Source organism: Ambystoma mexicanum, chromosome 4p, assembly GCF_040938575.1.
Source record: "Ambystoma mexicanum isolate Mex_15411 chromosome 4p, UKY_AmexF1_1, whole genome shotgun sequence".
In the NCBI taxonomy this organism is placed as follows: domain Eukaryota; kingdom Metazoa; phylum Chordata; class Amphibia; order Caudata; family Ambystomatidae; genus Ambystoma; species Ambystoma mexicanum.
The window spans coordinates 202,338,436-202,360,169 of NC_090927.1; the positions used below are offsets into that span (position 1 = coordinate 202,338,436).

General features: G+C 48.4%; 1 protein-coding gene across 2 annotated transcripts in view; it reads right to left on the reverse strand.

Annotated features, from left to right (window-relative positions):
* Positions 1 to 21,734, reverse strand: part of INTS9 (integrator complex subunit 9) — a 1,072,683-nt gene that overhangs the window by 603,500 nt on the left and 447,449 nt on the right. For both annotated transcript variants that reach the window (XM_069605700.1, XM_069605699.1), the window contains one exon: positions 12,159 to 12,279. In XM_069605700.1, the coding sequence (XP_069461801.1) occupies positions 12,159 to 12,279 (121 nt within the window). The remainder of the gene's footprint in view (positions 1 to 12,158; positions 12,280 to 21,734) is intronic.

The window sequence follows — 21,734 nt, forward strand, 5'->3', positions numbered from 1 at the left end:
GTAGATCAATTAAGCTTAGTCGTACATATTGAACAGGACCCAGAGAAGGAGGTTCTTTCTAGAACTATGAACGTTGTCCATGAAGAAAACCTGTTGCTGGATGTTGAACTTTTGTATTCGACTTTTACCACTTTTCAATACTTTAAGAAAACAAGGAATATTACCCTTTGCACCTTATAGTTGTTTTAGAGTGTGATTACAGACACAGGACATACTTTATTTGGACATCCCGACATTCACAGACTCATTAGCTTTCTGTTGAAGTAGGGAGATTCCTACTAGATCAGGGATAGTGAGGCATTTTCCAACCCTTTATAATTTAAATAAAAGTTTGTAGCCACAAACATGTCTCATCTGTGTCCGTTTCTCATTCCTGGCTCCTCACAATTACTTACAGCTTTGCTGGAAATTAAGCAAAGGTTAGGCTGGATTTTGCAGGTACAGAGTAGGTGGCAGCAGGCAACACAGGCAAAATTAATGTAGAGAGTCATGTCTTGTGGTCAAAATGAACTTGCGAAATATGATTATATAATGGTAAAGAGGAAGTCGGACACAAAAGCGTCCATTGCTTTGTTTTTCCACTTACATGGTCGGTCACCTACAGATTTGAGTTCTCTACACAAGAACCCATATTGTATACTCATTCCGCATAGCATTTAACCATACATTGGGTGACAAATCTGAGTATGCCGTTTCTTCTTCCATAGGGGGGGGGGGGGAGACCTTTCCCATGGGGCCAGGACAGAATGTCCACAGTACAATAGTCCACCGAGGTGATGCACCGAGGGAGGATCAGATGGGGAAGGAATCCCTCTATGGGACTTGAGACAACCGTTATCATAGAATGCGGTATGACCCTGCATCAATAAAGCACTTCTCAACCATAAATCCTCCTTCCCCCTATTTAGAAAGAGAAAATGTGTTTTGTTGTCAAGTCAGTCAATCCAACATATCCGACAAGACTGAAAGACCAGAAAGTATAAAGTATCATGAATGTGTTTTTCAAACTGGTACTGTGAAGATGATGATAATGACCGGGAGTCCAAGGATCACTATTGTGAAGCAGTATGAGCGGTCTAGCTTCTCCAAGCATGTGATTGGCTCAAGGCAGTACAACAATCCCATGCAGGAGTTTGAATGGACCTCAGCTGGGACGCTATAGAGAGCAACAGATCCTCTGAGGAGAGCTGTGCACCGGAGCCACAGACGCGAACAGAAAGGGGAGCCATGACCCAAGGAACAGGAGAAACCGAGGTTGGTCTGGGACGAGATGACTACTCAGACAGGTGCTGAGCGAATACTCTTTGCCTTCCATAACCAAGCAAAGCGCGTGAGAGAGGGAAGCCGTCAGAAAGTGTCAAACCTCTGCAAAGTCGCTGCAGATCCCGTCGGTCACCCGATCACTACCAGAGCCTCGAGAACGCCCCAGCTGCAGGGGCAACGCTGGTACTTGCACCATAAAAGCAAACATGCACGCAGGTTACCAGAGAAGTCCTAGAGATCCAAGGGAGCAAAGGGGTGCACACAAAAACTGGAAGGAGAGAAGAAGTTGAACTCAAGAGGGCCTGGGACCCTGAATATAAAAATAAGAAATAAGAAGGAGCTGTATGCTTGGCAAGAGCAAGCCGATACAACATCACCGTGAGTGTCTGGGAACCGCACCCAAATAAGGAGTTGGGAATAAGAGGGTATGGGACCCTGACTTGAAAAGACGCAAACTACGAAAAGTTGTATGCTAGGCAGGAAAGTGAACCAAGCGGATATAAAGCTTCAGTGCAAGTCTAGGACCCTCTCCCCAAATAAAAAGTCAACAATAAGGGGGTCTGGGACCCTGAGAATAAAGGAAGGGAACAAGGAAGAGTTGTATGCTTGGCTGGGAAGTAAATCAACCAGACATTACGCTTTAGTGCGAGTCTGGAACCCGCACCCATATGAGAAACAAAGGTTTAAAGTGACGAAAATTAAGAGGGTTTGGGACTCTGGGAGAGAAAGAGAGACAGTCTAAGAGAAGACACTTGCTTGGCAGAAGAGTGAACCAAGTCATATAAAGTATTGCGAGTCTCGGGCCCGCACCCATATGAGAGGTTGAGAACCAGAGGGTTAAGAACCCTGGAACCAATAAAAAGGAATCCTACACTTGGTATCGGAGTGCGCCGAGTTGTTGGGATAAAGGACTGTGAATCCAAGAAGTATATCATTGCGAGTAGCCCTGGGACATTTTACTAAAATGGTGAAAGAGGTTCAGGAGCCCTAAACAGAGGAAAATAAGATGAGAAGAAATCTAGGGGAAAGGAGCACCACCCTAGTATTAGAATATTGCATTTCTGAATGTTGCTTGTTTTCTCACTACTGTTTACTACCAGAGAGACTGGGAACATTTCTGTGGTTAAAACCACAACAAACTGGGTTGGCCACCAGGGGGCGCACGGATGAGCTCCAGCTCCATGTGAGCTCCGCCTCCGTAGTTCCTCAACGAGAATAGAGCCCCCGTCCAGTGACCCCCCCCAGATCCAAAACCAAGGAGAAGCTGACTGAAGACCCCCCCACACCCACTGGTAAAAAGCCCAACCAAAATCGGACCCCGGAAGTTGGAGAAATTCAACGTTGAAGAGGGTCCGGCACAGGACCTCTTCAAAGCGAAACTTGTTCCCAGAAAGCCTGCGCAACTACTCGATGTGAACCCCCGAACATGTGGCAGACGTGATGCCCGGTCCGACTCTCTCTGGGCGGCCCGCCCCCCGTTGGTGCTGAGGAGAAGACTACGTCTGCATCCTGCGAAGCGTCCCATAGACCCGCTTCACGGTAGATGCCAGCCAGTGCGCCCCGGAAAAGCGTAGAACGCCCTCCGGAGGAGAGAGGTAAGCGGGCCCCCCTCCCATAGCCGACTGAGCTGTGGGGCCGGAGAGGCCACATCTCACTGCGGCTAAACGCCCGGTGGGGGGGCACCCCTGACCCTGCGTGAGGTCTGGGAGATGCCGCAGCGCCGCCCCCTGCCCCCACTGGGGGCTGCGGGTTGTGCGGGCTGCCGTGCCGGCATGGGGCCGGCGGCCTTTGTCTTCGGGCGGGCGACGAGCAGGGAAAGAGGGGCACAAACACCCACAGAAGCCCGAACTGCCCCAACAAACAGAACAATTTTAACATTATAAAGCACAAAGCCCTAAGACCCCATATACATGCTGCTCGGCGTGCCTCATCCCACAACGTGTTATTGATACTGCGGTGCACTAGCCTGCATAACTGAATAAAGCCCCACAGAGGCCCCAACGATCAGCCCTCCTAATGAACAACACTACCAGCAGGAGCTTATACACGCCGAACAGCCAAAATCAACACCCTGAAACAGGCCCAGGTGAGTAATCGGCCAAAAAAAAAAATAAAAAAAGGAAGGAAGAGTCACCTTTCTCACGACCCATACGTCCTGATATAGGGCCACACTAAAGAGCCCGATCAACCAAAGAACGCAGCGGACCACCCTATTGCCACACCTTGTATGGGGAACCAAGCACCAACCTTAAATAAAGCAGCAACCAATAAGGAACACACAAGGCTGCCCAGAATAAACACCAGCTCCCAATCCCCGCAGGACAGAGACACACTGGCAGGGACCCAGAAGCCTGCAGCACCAGCCCCCCTGCTACTAAGGGACCAAACAGTGTGCACGGAAAACCAACAAGACCTATGCACCCTTCTCCTCCCGCCTACTAACACTGTGACTCTGGACATCACCCATTACCTGGAATCACTTTGAAGCCACCCGTGCACACTATAGTGCAGAGGGTTGGGCCCCCGACCCAGGGGCGTGTGCCTCCTCTGCCGCAGTAACCACCCCATGAACGTCAAGGTGAAATTGGCCAGATATGCCTACACCCCACTCCTACCGACCCATGATATCAGGACCACAGAGATAATGGAGACCTCAGGGATAGGTGCAGCTGCCACCAAAGGGGACATTGCAGCCCTGCTCAACAAAATAAATAGCATGGGAGCCAATATAAGAGGCAAAATAGACATAACACAGAGAATGGACAACATCGAAGAAAGACTAGAAGGGGTCGAGAACAATCAAGCCTCCATAGATACTCTTGAAACCCAAATGGACCTTATAATACGAGAAATTGAGAGAGAGGAGGAATTCTGACTAAAAATGGATGATTTCAAAAATTGTGAGAGGAGAAACAACCTACGCTTTTTTGGCATTCCAGAGCACAAAGGTGAAACAGAAGAAGACCTCAAAAAAACCATTCACGACATCATCAAAATTTTGACGGCGGACGAGGATATCGATGAACCTACAACAGAGAGAATGTACAGAGCTGGAGGCCCACCTGGCAGGCCAAGATCCGTCCTCGCCAGATTCCACCGATACCAGGACACTAGAGAAAGCCAGATCGGGAGGCCCCCTTACCCTTGGAGGAGCCCAGATAACCATCCTCCAGGACTTATCCTCGCTCACCCTAACACTTAGACGCCTCTGCAGCCCACTGACGAAATGGCTCAAAGATCAGGGCACCCGATACAGGTGGGGATACCCCTTCTCCCTCACCTTCGAGCACAGAAGCAGAATGAGACAGTTACGATTGGAAAAGTAAATCCGTGACTGCATCGCAGAACTTCTTGGAACGGCGCCAATGGAAGGAGATCGTGAAGGACCTGAACAGAATGGAATGCGATGGGAACTCCAGGGACCAAGGAGAAAAAGAGTGAAAGGCTCAAGAAAGTGCAGACGAGCGACAACACCCCAGATAGCGGCAAATGAAAAAATCATCCCAAGGCCCGCATCAAGAGGCCTGAAACTTGGTAACGTAACAAGGGCGACCGTCAAGACCCAAGCAACTCATTCGCTCTCAGCATGGGGCAGACTCATAGATGAGACCTCCCTTGAAGGGGGGGGCAGAACAGCCAGCTGACGACGAACCTCGAAAACTGCATGTATCAACATATTTTCTTTCTATAAAGTTACTGCAGGGTTAAAAGTGTTGGGGGGAAGGGGGTTTCCGGGCGGGCCAGGGGCTCAAAATGTTAAAATGGTTTCATGTGTGATTAGGACCGCGCAGTAACGGTTCCCATCGGTGGTCCAACATTGGACTGATAGTTTCCACCCCGAATCGGATGCCACCAAGTAAAGATGCAAGCCCTCGACGACAGGGGGAAAGATGAACAAAGGGGACGGGTAGGGAATACTGTGTTGTATACCCTTGAGGGGAGGGAGGGGGGGTATAAAGACACCAAAGCTCAAGACGGTCAGGCACACGCAACAGAACACTCCAATTTCGTTGGCATCCAGCGATAAAGGATGGGATCCGGCAAAAAACCAAGGAAACACACCAATGGCAAATAACCACAACACGGTAACCGACAGGCCTACCACAATCAAAATTGTGACACAATGTCAAGGGACTCAATTCCCCCACCAAAAGGTCACTCGTGACCAGAGAATTTAAAAGGGCAAAGCTCGATATACTCTTCCTACAAGAAACTAGATACATTAAAGGGGAAGAAAGAAGGGTCTTAAACGCCAAGACAGGAACTGAACACTGGGGCTCAAGACCTCTCGGGAAAGCGGGCGTCGGCATCCTGATCAACAAAGGGATACAATTTGAAGTCCAGAAAACTTGGGCAGACGCAAGCGGCAGAGCACTAGAGCTGGTCGGCAAGATACAGGGCACCGCCATCACACTTGCTTCCATATACGCCCCCTATTCCGGACAGTCCAGGTCCCTACAGCATATAGTCAGCATATAGTCCCCAAAGTCATGATCGAAGCAGAGGGCGAAGTGATCCTAGGAGGCGACCTCAACACGTGGGCCGACCCAACTCTGGATAGACAAGCCGGAAACCCATAGGCGAACACCCAACCAGAGCCTGACCGCTCGGCAATAGTCGAAATGATGGACACCTACAAACTAAAAGATGCATGGCGTCAAATGAACCCGCAGCAAACGAAATTCACATTCTATTCAGCGCTGCACGGCACATATACTAGAGTCGACAACATATATCTCACAACGGAGCTAGCGAAGGTGATGTCCGCGTCCGAAATATCTCCTATAACATGGTCAGACCACAATATGGTCACGGTCACCCTTAGTCGGATGGCGCTCCCTCACAGAACCTCGAAGTGGTGCTGCAACGAAACGCTCTGGAAAGACCCGGTATTCCACGAACACCTTGAGAAGGAGATCGACCAATACTTCGAGAAGAACAACACAGGCGAAGTGTAGATAAACATGGTATGGGAGGCAGGGAAAGCCACGTGGAGAGGAGTACGAATCCAAGAAGGAGCAGCACGAAAAAGAGACCGCCAACTCATAGAAAACAAGCTCAGAAACTAAATAACTCAATTGGACCTCAGCGTCCAATCCGCCGGCATTGATAGAAACCGAAAAATAGAGGAGGCCACCAGCAAGAGAGAGGAACTGCGGCAACTGGACACAGACCATATTGTGCGCAAACTCCAAAACCTAAAACAGAAACAATACAAGAAAGGGGACAAAGCCGACGCTCTGCTCGCAGCCAGGCTCCGTGGACAACATAAAGAAAGATGGGTGTCAATTATACAAGACAACACTGAACCCCACAGGGACCACCTCTCAGACATCCCCGAAGCCTTCGCCAACTTCTATGAGAAATTGTACACCTCAGATACCCCAACAGATGAGAGAGCAATCAGAGAATACTTGAACAACATCACTATTCCCAGCCTACCCCGAGATACAGCACAAGCCCTTGATGCCCCCATCACAGGCGAAGAAACAGCAGACGCAATCATAAGGCTCCCAACAGGGATAGCCCATGGAAACGATGGCTATACAGCAGGGTTCTACAAAACCTTCATCGACAACCTCCTCCCATTTATGGTAGAGCTCTTCAAATCATATCATCCCAACAGGCTCTGCACCCGCATCCTTCTCCGAGGCAGTGATTACGGTTATCCCTAAAGAAGGAAAAGACCCCAAAAAATGTGCTTCCTACCGCCCTATTTCCCTCCTAAATACGGATGCCAAAGTCTACACGAGGGTCCTCACCGCAAGGTTGGAGACGCATGTGCCCGCCATAATCTACAATGATCAGGTGGGATTCATACTCGGCAGACAGGGAGCAGACTCCACCCGTAAGACCCTCCACCTCATACACAAAGCCAAGAAAATGCCAAACACAACTGCACTATTCTCAATCGACGCAGAGAAAGCATTTGATAGGGTAGAATGGCACTTCCTGGAAGCAACACTAATGAAAATAGGCCTCTGTCCTACTCTCCGATGAGGAATCAAGGCTGTATACACCTCGCCTCGAGCTTTGGTTGTAGTAAACTCCCAATATTCTTGCTGGTTTCCCTTGAGCAGAGGAACGAGACAAGGATGCCCCCTCTCAGCAATATTATTCACACTATCATTGGAACCATTGGCGCAAACGCTTAGAACAAACAAAGTGTTGAGGGGCTCCATGTGAACGGAAGAGAATAGAAGTTGGCCTTGTACGCAGACGATATCCTACTTCATGTAGAAAACCCGATGACATCAATCCCAAAGTGATTCAACTCATTGAGCAATACGGCGTGGTGTCAGGCTTCAAAATTAATAGAACCAAATCCATCCTCTTCCCTTTACTTGAACCCACCATGAGCCAAATGTTAGGCAGAAACCTGTGCAGTTCCCTTAGGTAACACTGCAAAAGATTTAAGACTACAGGTGTTGGCAGTAAATCCACTTGGTAGCAGTCGGTACCACCCAGATTTACCTGGTAGCTGTGGCTGAGCAGTCAGACTTCTCTCAAGAAGAGTTAGGCAGTATGCAAAGTATACATAATAGGCACTCAGACACACCAATAAAAGCAAACACTGACCAGAGCTTTGGTATCAAAGTATATAATTATTTATTTAAAAACACACTGTTTGAAACACTCCAGCACTCTTATTGTAAAATATTCTAAACACAGTCACTATTGTAATATATACACCCCTTTTTCCTTATCAGATAAGTCACAGTAAAACACCACTTATTTTCATACAGAGGTGAGCGCTTAACTAGATGGCACTCCAATAAGTTTGTGATAAAGGGAGGGAAAAAGACAGAATATGGAAAGGTACACCACTCTAAGGTTCAGAAACACTGTTAGCAAGGCAGAAGAGCAAAAGTCACTGGTGAACCAAAGTCCAAAGGCTGGACCCACTCTTAGAGAGAGCAGAGCACAAATGCGCCCAAGATCACACAGTTACTCTAGGCTTAGAAAGTCTTGCAGAGGGTTCAAAAGAGTTTAGAGAGGCTTTAGGAAAGTTTAACCACGGTGTCCCAGACTAACTAAGGTTCGAAAGCCGGGGTCTAAATCTACCCCGTACAGTCGGTAGCAAGGGAAGCCAGGCGGGACACGGTACCTTAAGTGGGAAGGATCCTCCAGCGGTGGCAGTTGTTCCTGGCAGTGGGTGCAAGTCGCGTCGTCGTCCAGGGGAAGAGAAGATCTCGACTTGGAGGAAAGATGAAGGTTGTTGCACTACCAGGGAAGAAACCAGCCGCGGGGTTTTCCGGTTAAAGGTGGTACCTTTGTTCGCGGTCGTGGTAAAACGTGGTATCCCGGTTGCCGGGGTGCTTGGCACAGGGAAGGCGGCCACGAGGTACGTCGGGAAGGCGAAAAGACGTGAAACTGGTTATCCTCACCAGTCAAAGGAAGAAGACTCTCCGGCGGGAGATCTCCTCTGTCGTTGGGAAAAGTGGTGAGACGGTCCAGCAGGGCTCCACCGGTGGTGGTGTCGTGGCAGGTCAGCTCAGCTTCTCCCTCGTCGGATTCTTAGGTCCTGTGGCGACTTCTGAAGTTCCAGTCCCCAAAGCCCTGCTTTTATGCAGAAAACCCCCATTCACTCAGCCTAGCTGTCACTCAAACATGCTAAGTGGGGAGCCGGCCGGCTCACCACTTGGGCCAATCAGGACGGAGTGCGACTTGAGTTGCCTAGGCAACTCAGTCCAAGGTGCCTAAATTCCCCTCCACCCCTCCTAAGTACCCCAGACAGAGTGGCATCACTTTGGAGGGCTTCTGTGGAGAAGCCCGCCAAAAAGTGGAACAAAGGGCTCGACTTGGGTTGGAGTCACAGAAGAGAACACAAACGCCATTTTAGAATCAAGTTTTGGCAAAAAATACCAACCATAGAATTAATATTAATTAAATAAACCGGCGGTATGTTCGAGGCTACCGTAAATAATTAAATAAAGGTAGTAGCCTAAAACAATGGGAAATCCCATAGGAAAATATTCACGGTTGAATTTAAAAAGTAGTATCCACTGCCACCAGCCAAAACTCGATCAGGGGGGACGGAGACGTGCCCCCTCGACTAACAGACCCCGGGGCAATTGAATTGCCCCAGCCAGTACGTCCACAATATGATGGTTTGTACTGGTTCTGTTCAGAATTTAAGACTAGTAAAGTCAATGGTGACTTTACATGCCCTGGGAGACAGTAGTCAGTCCCAGGGTATGGAGTCTATACTGGGGGGTCACTATGACACCCCTGTGTCTCTGCACTGAGGGTGCTGTGCAACACACATCACAAAAACACATGAAGCCCTATGGAGTAAAAGACCCCATAGCCCATTAAACACATCTAGATTCAAAGAAACACACTCAAATCATGCCCAAGAGTGAGGGTAAAAGAGTCTCACTCTTGGCAGGAGAAAAAAATAAACCCCAAAAATCCAGCAAAGCTGCTGGGGGACTCACTAGGTTAGGAAATTCAGCCTAAAACAGAGAATTCTCCCTAACACCAAAGAGCGGAATTCGAACAACTCTGTCTCACAATCGGAGGTCCCACACTCCGATACCTGGGCGTCAACCTGACGAGAGACATCATTGATATATACGAGGCCAACTTCCCACAATTCCTCACTGCCTTTAAAGCGGAACTAGCAAAATGGCACCTCCCTCACGATCTCCTGGATGGGACGCCTGAACGCCATCAAGATGGTTAGTCTCCCACGCATCCTATACCCCGTTCAAGTACTCCCTGTGACAGTGCCAGAAGACTTCTTTAAACATGTGAAAAGGGCAATAACTGGATTTTTGTGGGAAGGGAAGAAACCCAGAATACCCTACGAAACCCTCATACTACCCAAAGACCAAGGGGGGTAGGCCTTCACGATATCGAACGATACTATCAGGCAACACAGTTAAGAGTCCTCATCCCCAACTCAGAGGCAGGAAGGATTTGCAATGGATCCAGCTGGACAATGACAACCTAACCCCCGTGACGCTTTCAGAGTGGCTATGGGTCCCCAGATCACAACTTACACGAAGACGACGCAACCATCCAATACTGGGGACTATATGGAAAATATGGAAGGAGGGAAAAAGGATGGTGGGAGTGACTACATGGCCATCCCCCCGAGCCACCTCTGGGCCCCAGGGATCAGAGAAGAAATCCTGCAGAACTCTAGATACCAAACCTGGTTCGACGCAGGACTCGAAAGAGTCGGAAAACTATGGAGAGACGACAAATTCATACCAATCGCAGATCTGGAAGACGCCCTCCAACTGCACCCAGTCCCGATTTTCCTCTACCTACGCCTGACGGGCGTCCTATCCAAATGGGAATGGAAAACCAAGATACGAAGAGAACTCGCCCCTTTCGAGAAAATCCTCGACACAACCTTCGAGAACAAAGGCATGAATGCGCGTTGGTACAGTGACCTGATCAGCAAAGACCAACACACGAACCAACGCCTCAAAGAGAAATGGGAAAAGGATTTCAACAGAGAATTTGACCAACAGGCATGGGCCACAATTTGCAAAACACCATCCCGAATATCCATCGCCGCGCAATACAAACTACATGCTATAAAATTACTTCACAGATGGCAGTACGACCCTCACAGACTATCGAAAATGTACCAGACCAACAGCCCAAAATGTTGGACACAATGTGGAATGGAAGCTAACTACTGGCACATGTGGTGGTACTGCCCCAAGTCCGTATATACTGGAACAAAGTGCTTGGATGGATCGAAGAAATAGACGGCATCGAGAGAGAACCATCTCCCCTCCTGACATTATTCGGCCTAGAAGAAGAAGAAGAATTAACCAGGACAAAGGGACTGGCATTTCCACTCTAATTGGCGGCGAGGTCCGGCCTAGTCATCAAATAGAAATCTCCACGCCTTCCAGTTAAAAAAGAATGGACCACCATTGGTACAAACATATACACGATGGAGAACATCACGGCGGCCCTCCATGGAAAGGCAGCCCGTCACGAGGAAACCTGGTGTGACTTCGCCAACATACATATCCCAAGCCAAAGACAAAAAACATCAAAAGACCCAGAATCTCTAAATAATACACGACGATGAGACCCGGACTTCATCCAGCAACTCAGAGGCGACTAGGCCTGTCGCACCGAACAAACACATACAAACCAACTGAGATAAACATCCCAGCTTGAGCTAAGCACAGACTGAGTTCTTGCCAACAGAATGTATACATTTGCCTGACCGTCTCGGGGGGGGAGGGGCCGGGGGGGGGGGCAAGGGACTAGATATACTTTAACGCAAAAGGGAAAGGGGAGTTCATTCCGTTAATAGCACTGTTTGTGTTTAATCTCAATAACATACCGATGAACCAATGTGAATACAACATTAATGTACCTGCGTATATTACCCTTGTTTTAAAACCAATAAAATTTAAATTAAAAAAAAACACAACACTTTTACTTTGAGAAAATATCATCCTTGCACTGTTTTAGGTTATTAGTGTTCGGGACAGAGGTAGATTTTGAGACAAGACAATGACAGACTTTTTTACTTTAGGACTTCCTGACAATTTTCTTTGAGGGAGGGACACCCCTCTTAGTTTTAGGGAAAGTGGGGCATTTTTCCAACCCTTTCTTGATTAATAAAAGTCTATACCCAGAATCTTGCCACCATTGTGATCGGGCCTTACTTCCGATTCCTTACAACTGATATAATAACCTAAACACGATTTTACTGTGTTGAAGAGCAGGGTACACAAACTAAGGTATATTTTTGAGAAGATTAAATGCACAACATAAGTAGCCAAAACGATATTAACAGATATTCTGTTTATTTTCAAAGACATCAGTAAATGTAGTCACTGTTAAGAGGTGGTTTTGCTTTTAAATAGGATTGTTTTTAACAGCATTCAGGACAACAGAGTTTTACTCACAATTTTCTGAGAATAGCCCACCAACTGTATCTTGCTAAGGGCAGCGTTCACCTCGTGCATGGTGTAGCACTTCCTCCATGTCGCTACTTCAACAGCATCCTTTAGAGGGGCAGGAAGCAACCTGTGGAAAGACAAGAGGTAGAGCACACTAGTGAAGGCGGGCCTGTCCGCTGTACTGCATGAACAGTGCACAAGGTCTGGCTATGTAAGGACCACCATTTCTGCACACTGTAGATTTCCTTCATCTTGCACGTTTTCCATACTACTAACAAGATGGAGATGAGCGAATGTGTTATTAGTGGCATACTTACAAATATTGAGAAAAGATGTAAAAGGGACATGTATACCAAGCAATGTATGGATAAGAAGCCACATTTCACCCCTATGAAGTGACCCGTATAGAATGTTTGTGCAGCGTGACATGGTCACCTGTGCGTCATCTATGAAGGAAGGCTGGGGAAATCGGATGTGATGAGACCACTGAAGGCAGTGTAAACGGATCAAATAAAGCACCCATAATCCTTCCTCAAGTCATCATGGAGTACACCCTATTTCAAAACTCGTAAAACAACACATGATTCCGGGTGAAATATGTGCCAGTCCCTTATTCACTGGTGGAAACCCTGAGAAAAAACAAACCCCAGAATCAATGACATATACAAAGCCGATATGTGCGGTGACATGTCCCCTGGTGCCCGCCCACAGGTCAATGCACAAAGCAGGACAAGTGTGGCTGTGCGCTCTAGGTGCGCAAGCTGTGACCTGGAGAAACCAAAAATGTACAGCAGTCATAAGTAACGGACAGGGGGGTCCCATCCCAAAGAATCACGCTGAGTCTTAAGGAAAAGTTAAAGAGTATTTATTACAATAAAAATGGTCAGAATGGCATGTGATCTCAAGTTCATTGGGCTTTCCGGGTCCTTTGGGATTGGCCCTAGGGCAGGCCCTTTCCTCTCATGTCTTGCCTGGGTCTGGGTCCCACCGCCCAACCTCATACGCCCCTACCGGGCTGTTGTAAACTCAGCGATCGATAACCCCCATCTTGGCTACCTGACTTCCTAGAGAACTTCGAGCTTTCTCTCCCCTAGCCGGGCTAAGTAGTCTCAGGAAACGGGGAATGGTGCCTTCTTTCACCGAGCGTCACAATCACTTCTTTCAAACCCCCCCCCTCACTCCTGACCCTTCGCTATACTGGTCCCTTACGCCGTTCTCCTCTCCCACCACAGCACTTTCCTACAAACTCTCACTCTGCCTTTCTACCTCCATCCTTAGATCTTACTTCCTTTCACTCCTATTCTTATTATCACTTGTATCTGCAACTGTTCTATACCTCCATCCCTGCTTCTGCCTCCTCCCTCTCACTCTACTCCACTGCCTCTTGTTGTGCCTCCCGCTCTACTTCTCTTAATCTCCTTATTCTTCTCCTACTACCACTGTCCTCCTCAAGGGATATGGTGCCCCGCTCACCCCTCTCTTACCGACTACCAGTTCTGTCCTTCTCTTGCTACTCCCGCCACCTTATATCTTTACTCTCAACTTCAACTACTAACTCTGCCACTACCTCTGCTCCACCCCACTACTCATACTCCCACTCTTCTCTCTCTCACGCAAACACTCCACAGACACCCCTCTAAACAATAGTTTCTGCACTGCTTTCACATCCTCTGGTCTCTTGGACGTCCTTCTTTTCACTGCCTGTCCTCACCCAACTAACTCACACCACACAAGTAACATGCACCTTCTTAAATACCCCACCCCCTCCCAAGATTGGTAACTCACCCTGTCCAATCACTTACCTGGCTCAAGCGGGTGTGGCAAGGGGAATGCTTAGGGAGACTTCAAAACGGGCTTGTAAGCCCCGCCCCCTTTTCTGGAAGCATCTCTGGCAAGGAAAGTGAAGGAGTTTCTGAGGAACTGGAGTCCCCATTTCATTAGGTCTTCTGGTGGGCCTTTCAATCTTAATGTCTCTGGTAAGCTTGTGGGAGCCTCATTATTAAAGGCTTGCTTTTCTGAATGGCGAGTAGATCCCTGGAGACTTTGCTGTACCACTTTCTCGTGTGGCCGGTGTTAGGCTGCTGGCTGTGAACTGCTGCTGCATGGTGACTTCCCTCTGCTACTTTCCCCATCAGTGCTTGCTGTCGTCATCATAGGTAAGGTGCGGAGGGGAGGTGAGGGGGTCTGTACTCACCTGCGCAAGCACCAGACAATGTTTGGGGTGGACTCCCTCCCTTCCCTGACACAAATTGTAAGCAGGCCTTGTCACATACCTCCACCCTTGTAGGCGGTCTTCTAGCTGAGAGTATCAAGAGAGGAAGTCTACATTAGCTTGTTTACTGCCGGCCCTATGTTCTACTCGCAAAGAATAGGGTTGTAGGGCAAGGAACCATCTGAAGACGAGAACATTAGTGTCTTTGTTTCTCGACATGCATACCAATGGAGCATGGTCGGTAAAAAGTTTGAATTGCGGGAGGGCTTTGATCTACGCTGCTATTGTCCCGCTGCAGGCACCAAGCACAGGATGAAAGAGGGAGCTGCCTGGCATGAGGAGCGGAGTAACCCAGGCCTCGTGGTGACACTTTGGGACGCACTTCTGCTGAATATTTAACATCAGTTGCATGTGGGAAAGCCAGCTGTGCTTTAATGTACTTTAATGTACAATGACTTGTCCTACTGAGGCACTGGACTTGTGGGAAGAGAGGAGCAGCCTGACGAGGAGGGCCAAGGAACCCAGGATGTGCAGTGGTATTGGAGACACGCACCTATTGTAAAGAGAAGGGGATAGCCAGACAACGAGATAGCAAGTTGTCCGACGTCATCTGTGGCACTGGGATACCCACAAGGACTAGGGCTGTAAGATGATCCTAAACCCTGACCCCTATCAAAGCAGGCCTGCAGCCCAGATAGAACTGAAGGATGTTGCCAGAGGATAACTGAAAGGGGGCGAACACTAGTACCCGGACCATGCGACGGAACTGATTACATGAGCACTGCAACACTGGCCCAGATGCAGCCATGAAAAGCGGCCACGGGATCACTGACAGAGACAGTCACACAATGGGCGTAAGAGGTATCTGGGCCCATTGGTGAACAGTTAAACATGGCCTTTGGGATAACAGTAGCTGCAGTGCCACGTTGGGCTGCTTGCAGTGGGTGGCTATAGCATAACAATAACACCCTTAATGGAGTCACCAACACACTGGACTGGGATCTGTGGGTGTAGCTCCGTGGGACATATACAGAAGTGTTACTCCCCCAAGAAACATTTGGGGCCAATTGGATTGGTGGCAGACAGTCTGAATGCCTCTCAAGCAGCCAAAACCAAAGCTAACCAACCAACATTGGACGGTTTTGCAAGAACTAAGCAGCAGGCAACCGAAGGTAGCATGGAATCGGCGCTGGTGAGAGACGGGGTGCCATGGAGTTGCATAACCAAGTCATGCTAGCGATAGTAGACCTAAAGATATCACTGGGGTCACAGATAGAAGTATTGCAGCTGGATGTGGGGTTGCTGCACCGGGATGTGAGAGGCTTGGTGGAGCGCACAACTATGCTAGAGACACAAGTGAAAGAGAAATTAGGTTCGCTCTGGAACACAGCGGCAGATGTACACGTTCTGCAGCAGGTCAGCCTCTTGGAAAATAGGATGGAGGAGGCAGAGGGACAGACCTGAAGGAACAACATTCGCATCTTAGGCCTGCCTGAAGGAGAGGAAGGCTCAGACCCGACAATGTATATAGAAAACATGCTGCTCCACGAAATTAGGCCCTGGGCCCTCACACAGGGCTTTACAATAGAGAGGGCGCACAGAGCGCTGGTCAGGCGCCCCCCGCCAGGATCGCCTCAGAGACTGATCATTGCTAAAATCCTGAACTATAAGGACAGGGAGAAGATATTGGCCTATTCCCGGCAAGGCGGAGAACTGAAGAGAGCCTCGGCAGACCTGGCGGTCTACCCTGATTACATGTTCCAGGTACAGAAGAGCAGGGCACTATTTTCAGCAGCTAAGTTCAGGCTCCGTTCAGCCGGATTGAGATACATGCTGATCTAACCAGCACAGCTTGAAATCATACATAAGAACAAGACTTGGTTCTTCGACCTCCCGGAAGAGGTGCAGGCTTGGATGGACAGGGAAAAGATAGGACCTTGCGGTGAAGGAGAAGAGGACAAACAGAGAACACGTAAGTGAAGTTCTAGCTGACCTGAGGCCAGGAATAATTAATATTCCTTGACCGACAGGAACTACATTGTTGGGAGCACTGCTGGAACTGCAGCTAAACAACAGAGCACTCGTAAGAGGATTGACCGCTCTGAGTGACATATTATGGAAGCTATTAAGGTGTTTTACATATGGTGGAACTTCGTGTTGGTCAACGCTGTAGAACATAGAAGAGGTGACTGTGCCTGCGGCTGTGACCGCCACATCCCACAATTTCCTTTTTCGGGGGGGGGGGGCACTTGTTTTTGTGTCCACCCGCTGTGCACTGGCCCCGGGCAAGATCCCTTGGGGCAGATGCGAGAAGCAGACAAGCCTGAGCAAGGGTAACAATGCTGGGCAGTTTTGTGTTGGGGTAGTTGGTGAGGTTCAAGAGGGTTTGCCTGCAGATACGTTGGAAGTAAATGATAGCACTACATTTGGAGTTGGAGCACCAAAAGCAGAGACAGAGCAGCTGGATGAGGTGCCAGGGGTGGTTGAGGGATTAGAAATAAACGGAAATAAATGGCTGCAACCATACATTTTCTCACCTGGAATGTGAGGGGGTTGAACATGTACGTGATAAGGAATAGAGTGTACACGTACCTCCAGAGATGTAAGGTGGACATTGCCATGTTAAAAGAGATGCACTTCACGGCTGAAAAACAGGCATTATTAGTGGTTTAATTAAAGGGGCAACTATTTGGTTCCTCGTACTCTGCCTATTCTAGAGGGGTCCTGATAGGGATAGTGCCCTGGTACCCTTTAAAGTTACCCAAAAAAATGGACAATGAAGGCAGAATGGTGCTCATGCAAAGGCCCCTCAAACAGGTGGATACTGGTTTAGTTAACACATATGCCCCGAACCATAGCACTGCCAAGTTTTTTCAGACACTGTAACGTCGGTTGGGTCCCTATAGAGATAGTAGTAGGATATGGGGGTAGGGGAGAGACTTTAACTGTACGTTAAACCCGGTCCTGGACAGACCTGATGTTAAAGATACTAAATTAGCGCCACCCGCCACGACACTCCATACCCATCTAGATTCTTTTGCTTTAGTGGATGCCTGGAGAGTTCTTCACCCGGCACTAGACACTACTCACACTTTTCAGCGCGACACGCAGTGCATCCAAGGATAGAATATATTTTTCATAGGGAATGATTTGGCACACCAGATTACACATGCCCAGTATAAGAGTAGAGTAAAAATTGGGAAGGTTAGAGTAAACCAGAGAACAGCATCCATACAGGGAAACGAAGGAGAGAGATTTTTTTTTTTTTATAAACTTTATTTAATGCTTGTGGTACTTGACATTGCAACAACAACACATATTGCATATATTCGGAACAACAACATTCAGTTCAGTTATATTACAGCATAAACAGCATTAGTGATTTATTGGATCACTGGGCCCTGCCGGGCTGTTACTGACCGAGTCTGCTTCGCATAAGTACATTCTGAACAGGGCCCAGATATCCTTTGGTTTACTGGAGTTCGGGAGTGACATTATGTAGTGTTCTTCACAATCATTGACATACATTAATTCCTTAAGAAAGTGGCTCATTCCCGGTGCCTGTGTACTCTTCCATTTTTGCTAAATGCATTTTTTGGCCACTGCGCATGTGATGTTAAAGAGCCTTCTTGTTACCTCTGCCTGTTTACCAATGTCCCCAAACAGATATTTTTGTGGTGTGAGGTCTGCAGGTATCTGGGTCACCTCCTCTAGGATGTTCGCTACCCCCCCCCCCCCAAAAAGCACGCACATGAGGGCAGCTCCAGTACATATGTATCGAGTCAGCCCGATCCACCCCACACTTTGGACATTCACCAGGACCATTATTTGTAAACCTCGACACCTTCTGGGGGGTATAGTGTAACTTATTTAGCATCTTAAACTGAATCAGCCGGAGGCCCGCGTTCATGGACACCCTCTTGGTCAATTCACAGTACCTCTCCCAGTTTCTGCCAGTTATATCCTCACCGAGGTCAGCTTCCCAGGAGGCCTTTATTACGTTTACCGTTGGAGTATTAGCCTGCACGGTCGCATATAACCCCGAAATGCTGGTTCCAGCTCGGGTTGCCAGGGTCAGCAGGCATGGGTGTGGTGGGGGTTCATCTGGGAACATTGGCCACCGAGCCATGAAGGCCAGTCTCATTCTGTGATATTGCAAAATCATCAATTGGTCCCTTCCCATCACTGTTTAGAAGTCCTACAGCGTTATGAATTTACCATTAGGGAATATGTCCTTGATTTTAAATTCCTCATCTGGGTCCCATTTGCTTTGTATACCTGGATCATATGTTGGTGTTATACCTGGGAAGTTCCAAAACGGGGCCTCAGCGTAGTAAGGCGTCTTAATCCCAAGCCTTCGGTAGAGTTTGAACCATGCCTGCGCTGTTGTGCTAACTGGGTCAAATGGGCATTCATCCCTGTGTTTGCCTTTAAAGATGACTGACCTTATGTCGGTTGGGCGTGCTGCATGTTTTTCAAGACAGATGTGTGGTGAGGTGTCGTGTTCGTCATACCAGTGCTTAACAAATTGGGCCTGTGCAACCAAATCATATAATTCGAAGTCCGGAGCCGCTATGCCACCTTTATTATATGGTTCCACCATTTTCTCCCACTTCATCCTGGCCGCCCCCCCGCACCATATAAATTCCACCGCCATGGATCTGAGTGTGTCAAAAAATCACCTACCAGGCCAAATCGGAGCGTTAGTAAACATATACAGTAGCTTAGGAAGGATGACGATTTTTAGTATGGCTACCCGGCCAATAGGTGAAATAGGGAGTTTAGCCCAGAAGCAGAGCCTAGAGGCAATCGTAGTCAGTAGGGATTCGTGATTATTCAATGATAGGGATGTCCTGTCTCCTGAGACGATAACCCCCAGGTATCTTATCTTGTCTGGGGACCACTGTAGCCTGTGTGTGTTGCTTGGGCATCTGGTAGCAGGGGTCAGGGGGAAGATTTCAGATTTAGAGTGATTAGTTTTGTATCCTGTATATTCTGCGAATTTGTGCATTGTTTCCATCACTGGGCCCAAGTGTGTGTCAGGTTCTCGGATGTATAATAGGGTGTCATCTGCATATAGGGATATCGATTGGGTCAGGCCCGTCATCCATATACCCCTCTGTTTCTGATGCTCTCTGATTGCTGCAGCAGCTTGTTCCATGGTAAGGGCGAACAGTATGGGGGAGAACGGGCAGCCCTGTCTAGTACCCCTCCCCAACTCAAACCACTCTGACATAGTATGGTTAGTCAACACCCTAGCTCCCGGGTTAGTGTACAACACCTTGACATATCTCAGAAAGCATGGGCCCAGTCCAAGTTTTTCCAACACCATGAACAGGTAGGTCCATGATACAGAGTCAAACGCCTTTTTGGCATCTAAGGACACAGCTACCGCCTGGGCCTCCGGTTTGATCTGGGCCATGACAATAAATAGCCTACGTAAATTGAGTGCTGTAGATCTAGTGGGGATGAACCTGCATTGGTCAGGGTGTACTAATACTGGCATGTGAGGTAGAAGTCTAGTGGCCGGAATCTTTGCAAATATCTTGGCATCACAGTTTATAAGGGACAGTGACCTGTACGAGGACGTCTCATTGGGGGGGCGCCTGGGCTTAGGGAGTACCGTGATTATGGCCTCTCTCATGGACGTTGGCAGTGTTCCTACTTCTGTGGCCTCCTCCCACATGGACAGTAATATCGGGGCAATTTCCTCACTCAACTCCTTGTATAGTTCGATTCCCAGACCGTCTGAGCCAGGAGCTTTTCCGTTAGCTAGTGATTTAATTGTTTCCTTAATTTCTTCAATCGTAAGGGGCTGGTCTAACAGTGATTTATTTTCAGCTATCAACTTCGGGAGCGTGATACTATCTAAATATATTCTGATATCATCGGGGGTTTTTAAGTCATGGTTGGCATAAAGTTCTTTATAAAAATGGGAAAACTCACTATTAATACCCTCCTCGCTTGTTGTCACTGTGCCATCGCCTGCTACTATGCTGGAGATCAAGGTGCGGCCTCTATCAGCTTGCAGCAGGTTAGCTAGGGTGCGCCCCGCCTTGTTCCCTTCGCCATATCGGCGTGCCCTGGCCGGAGTGGCCAAATACAGCAATTCCCTATTGGCTAGTTTGTTGAATTCTTGTAGGTTACTATTAATATATGCAAGGGTGCTGTCTTCATGCAGGGATGTATATCGTTGCTCTAGCCCCCCCAATCGTTTCTCAACCTCCGCTACCTCATTCCTGACCGCTTTCAATAGCCCTGTGGATTTGGAAATCAGGATACCCCGCACCCACGCCTTGAATGTTTCCCATAATATTGCGGGGCTATTAACTGAGTCCTTATTGGCTTCGAGAAAAAATTCTACCTCGGTGTGTAATTCCTCTACCACTGCGGGATCCTTAAAGATGTCAGAAGGCATCCTCGATCTCCTGACCGGGGGTCTAAGGTTTCCTAGTATCATGTCTAACCCAATAGGGGAGTGATCTGATGGAGTGCGAGGATATGGAACAAGTTACTTACCTGTAACTGTTGTTCTCCAGCATGGGTCTGGCATGGATTCACTTGCTCATGAATATTCCCCGTCGTCAGGCTGGGAATCCTCGGTAAAGAAAAAATCAGTATCAGTTTCGTTTCTGATCTGTCTTTCATAGTAGTAACCAATCACTGATCTCTGCGTCATACTGACCACAGCCAATGACTGCCCTCTACCTAAGCCCCGCCTCTGGCAGCCATCTTCAGATTTGGTAGCACGTGAAGTGGCAGTATGACCAAGTAAAGAGTCGCAGAGGGGTAGGCGGGAGGGTTCGCATGTGAATCCATGCCAGACCCATGCTGGAGAACAACAGTTACAGGTAAGTAACTTGTTCCTTCTCCAGCATGGGGTCTGGCATGGATTCACATGCTGATGAATAAAGAATACATAGCAGTACACACATGCACAACCACGGGAGATGGCAAAGGCTCAACATTAAGCATTACATCAAACTCAACATTAAGCAATTCTTACCTCCTCACCAGGCTCACCTTAGGCGAACAGGTTGCGCAGCACTGCTTGGCCGACCCTGGACTCCTCCCTGGAATCCCGATCGACGCAGTAGAATTTCGTGAAGGTGTGCGTCGACCTCCACGTAGCAGCCCTGCAGATGTCCAGCAAGGGCACACCAGATAGGAACGCCGTGGTAGCTGCGATCGCTCTGGTGGAATGGGCTCTCGGACGGCCAGGCAGCCGTCGGTTTGCCAACCGATGACAGTACATGATACAGCCGGAGAGCCATCTGGAAATGGAAGCCTTTGAGAGAGCCTTCCCCTAATTGACAGGTCCAAAGTTCAAGAGTTGTGACGTCTTCGAAAACACTTCGTGCGGTCCACGT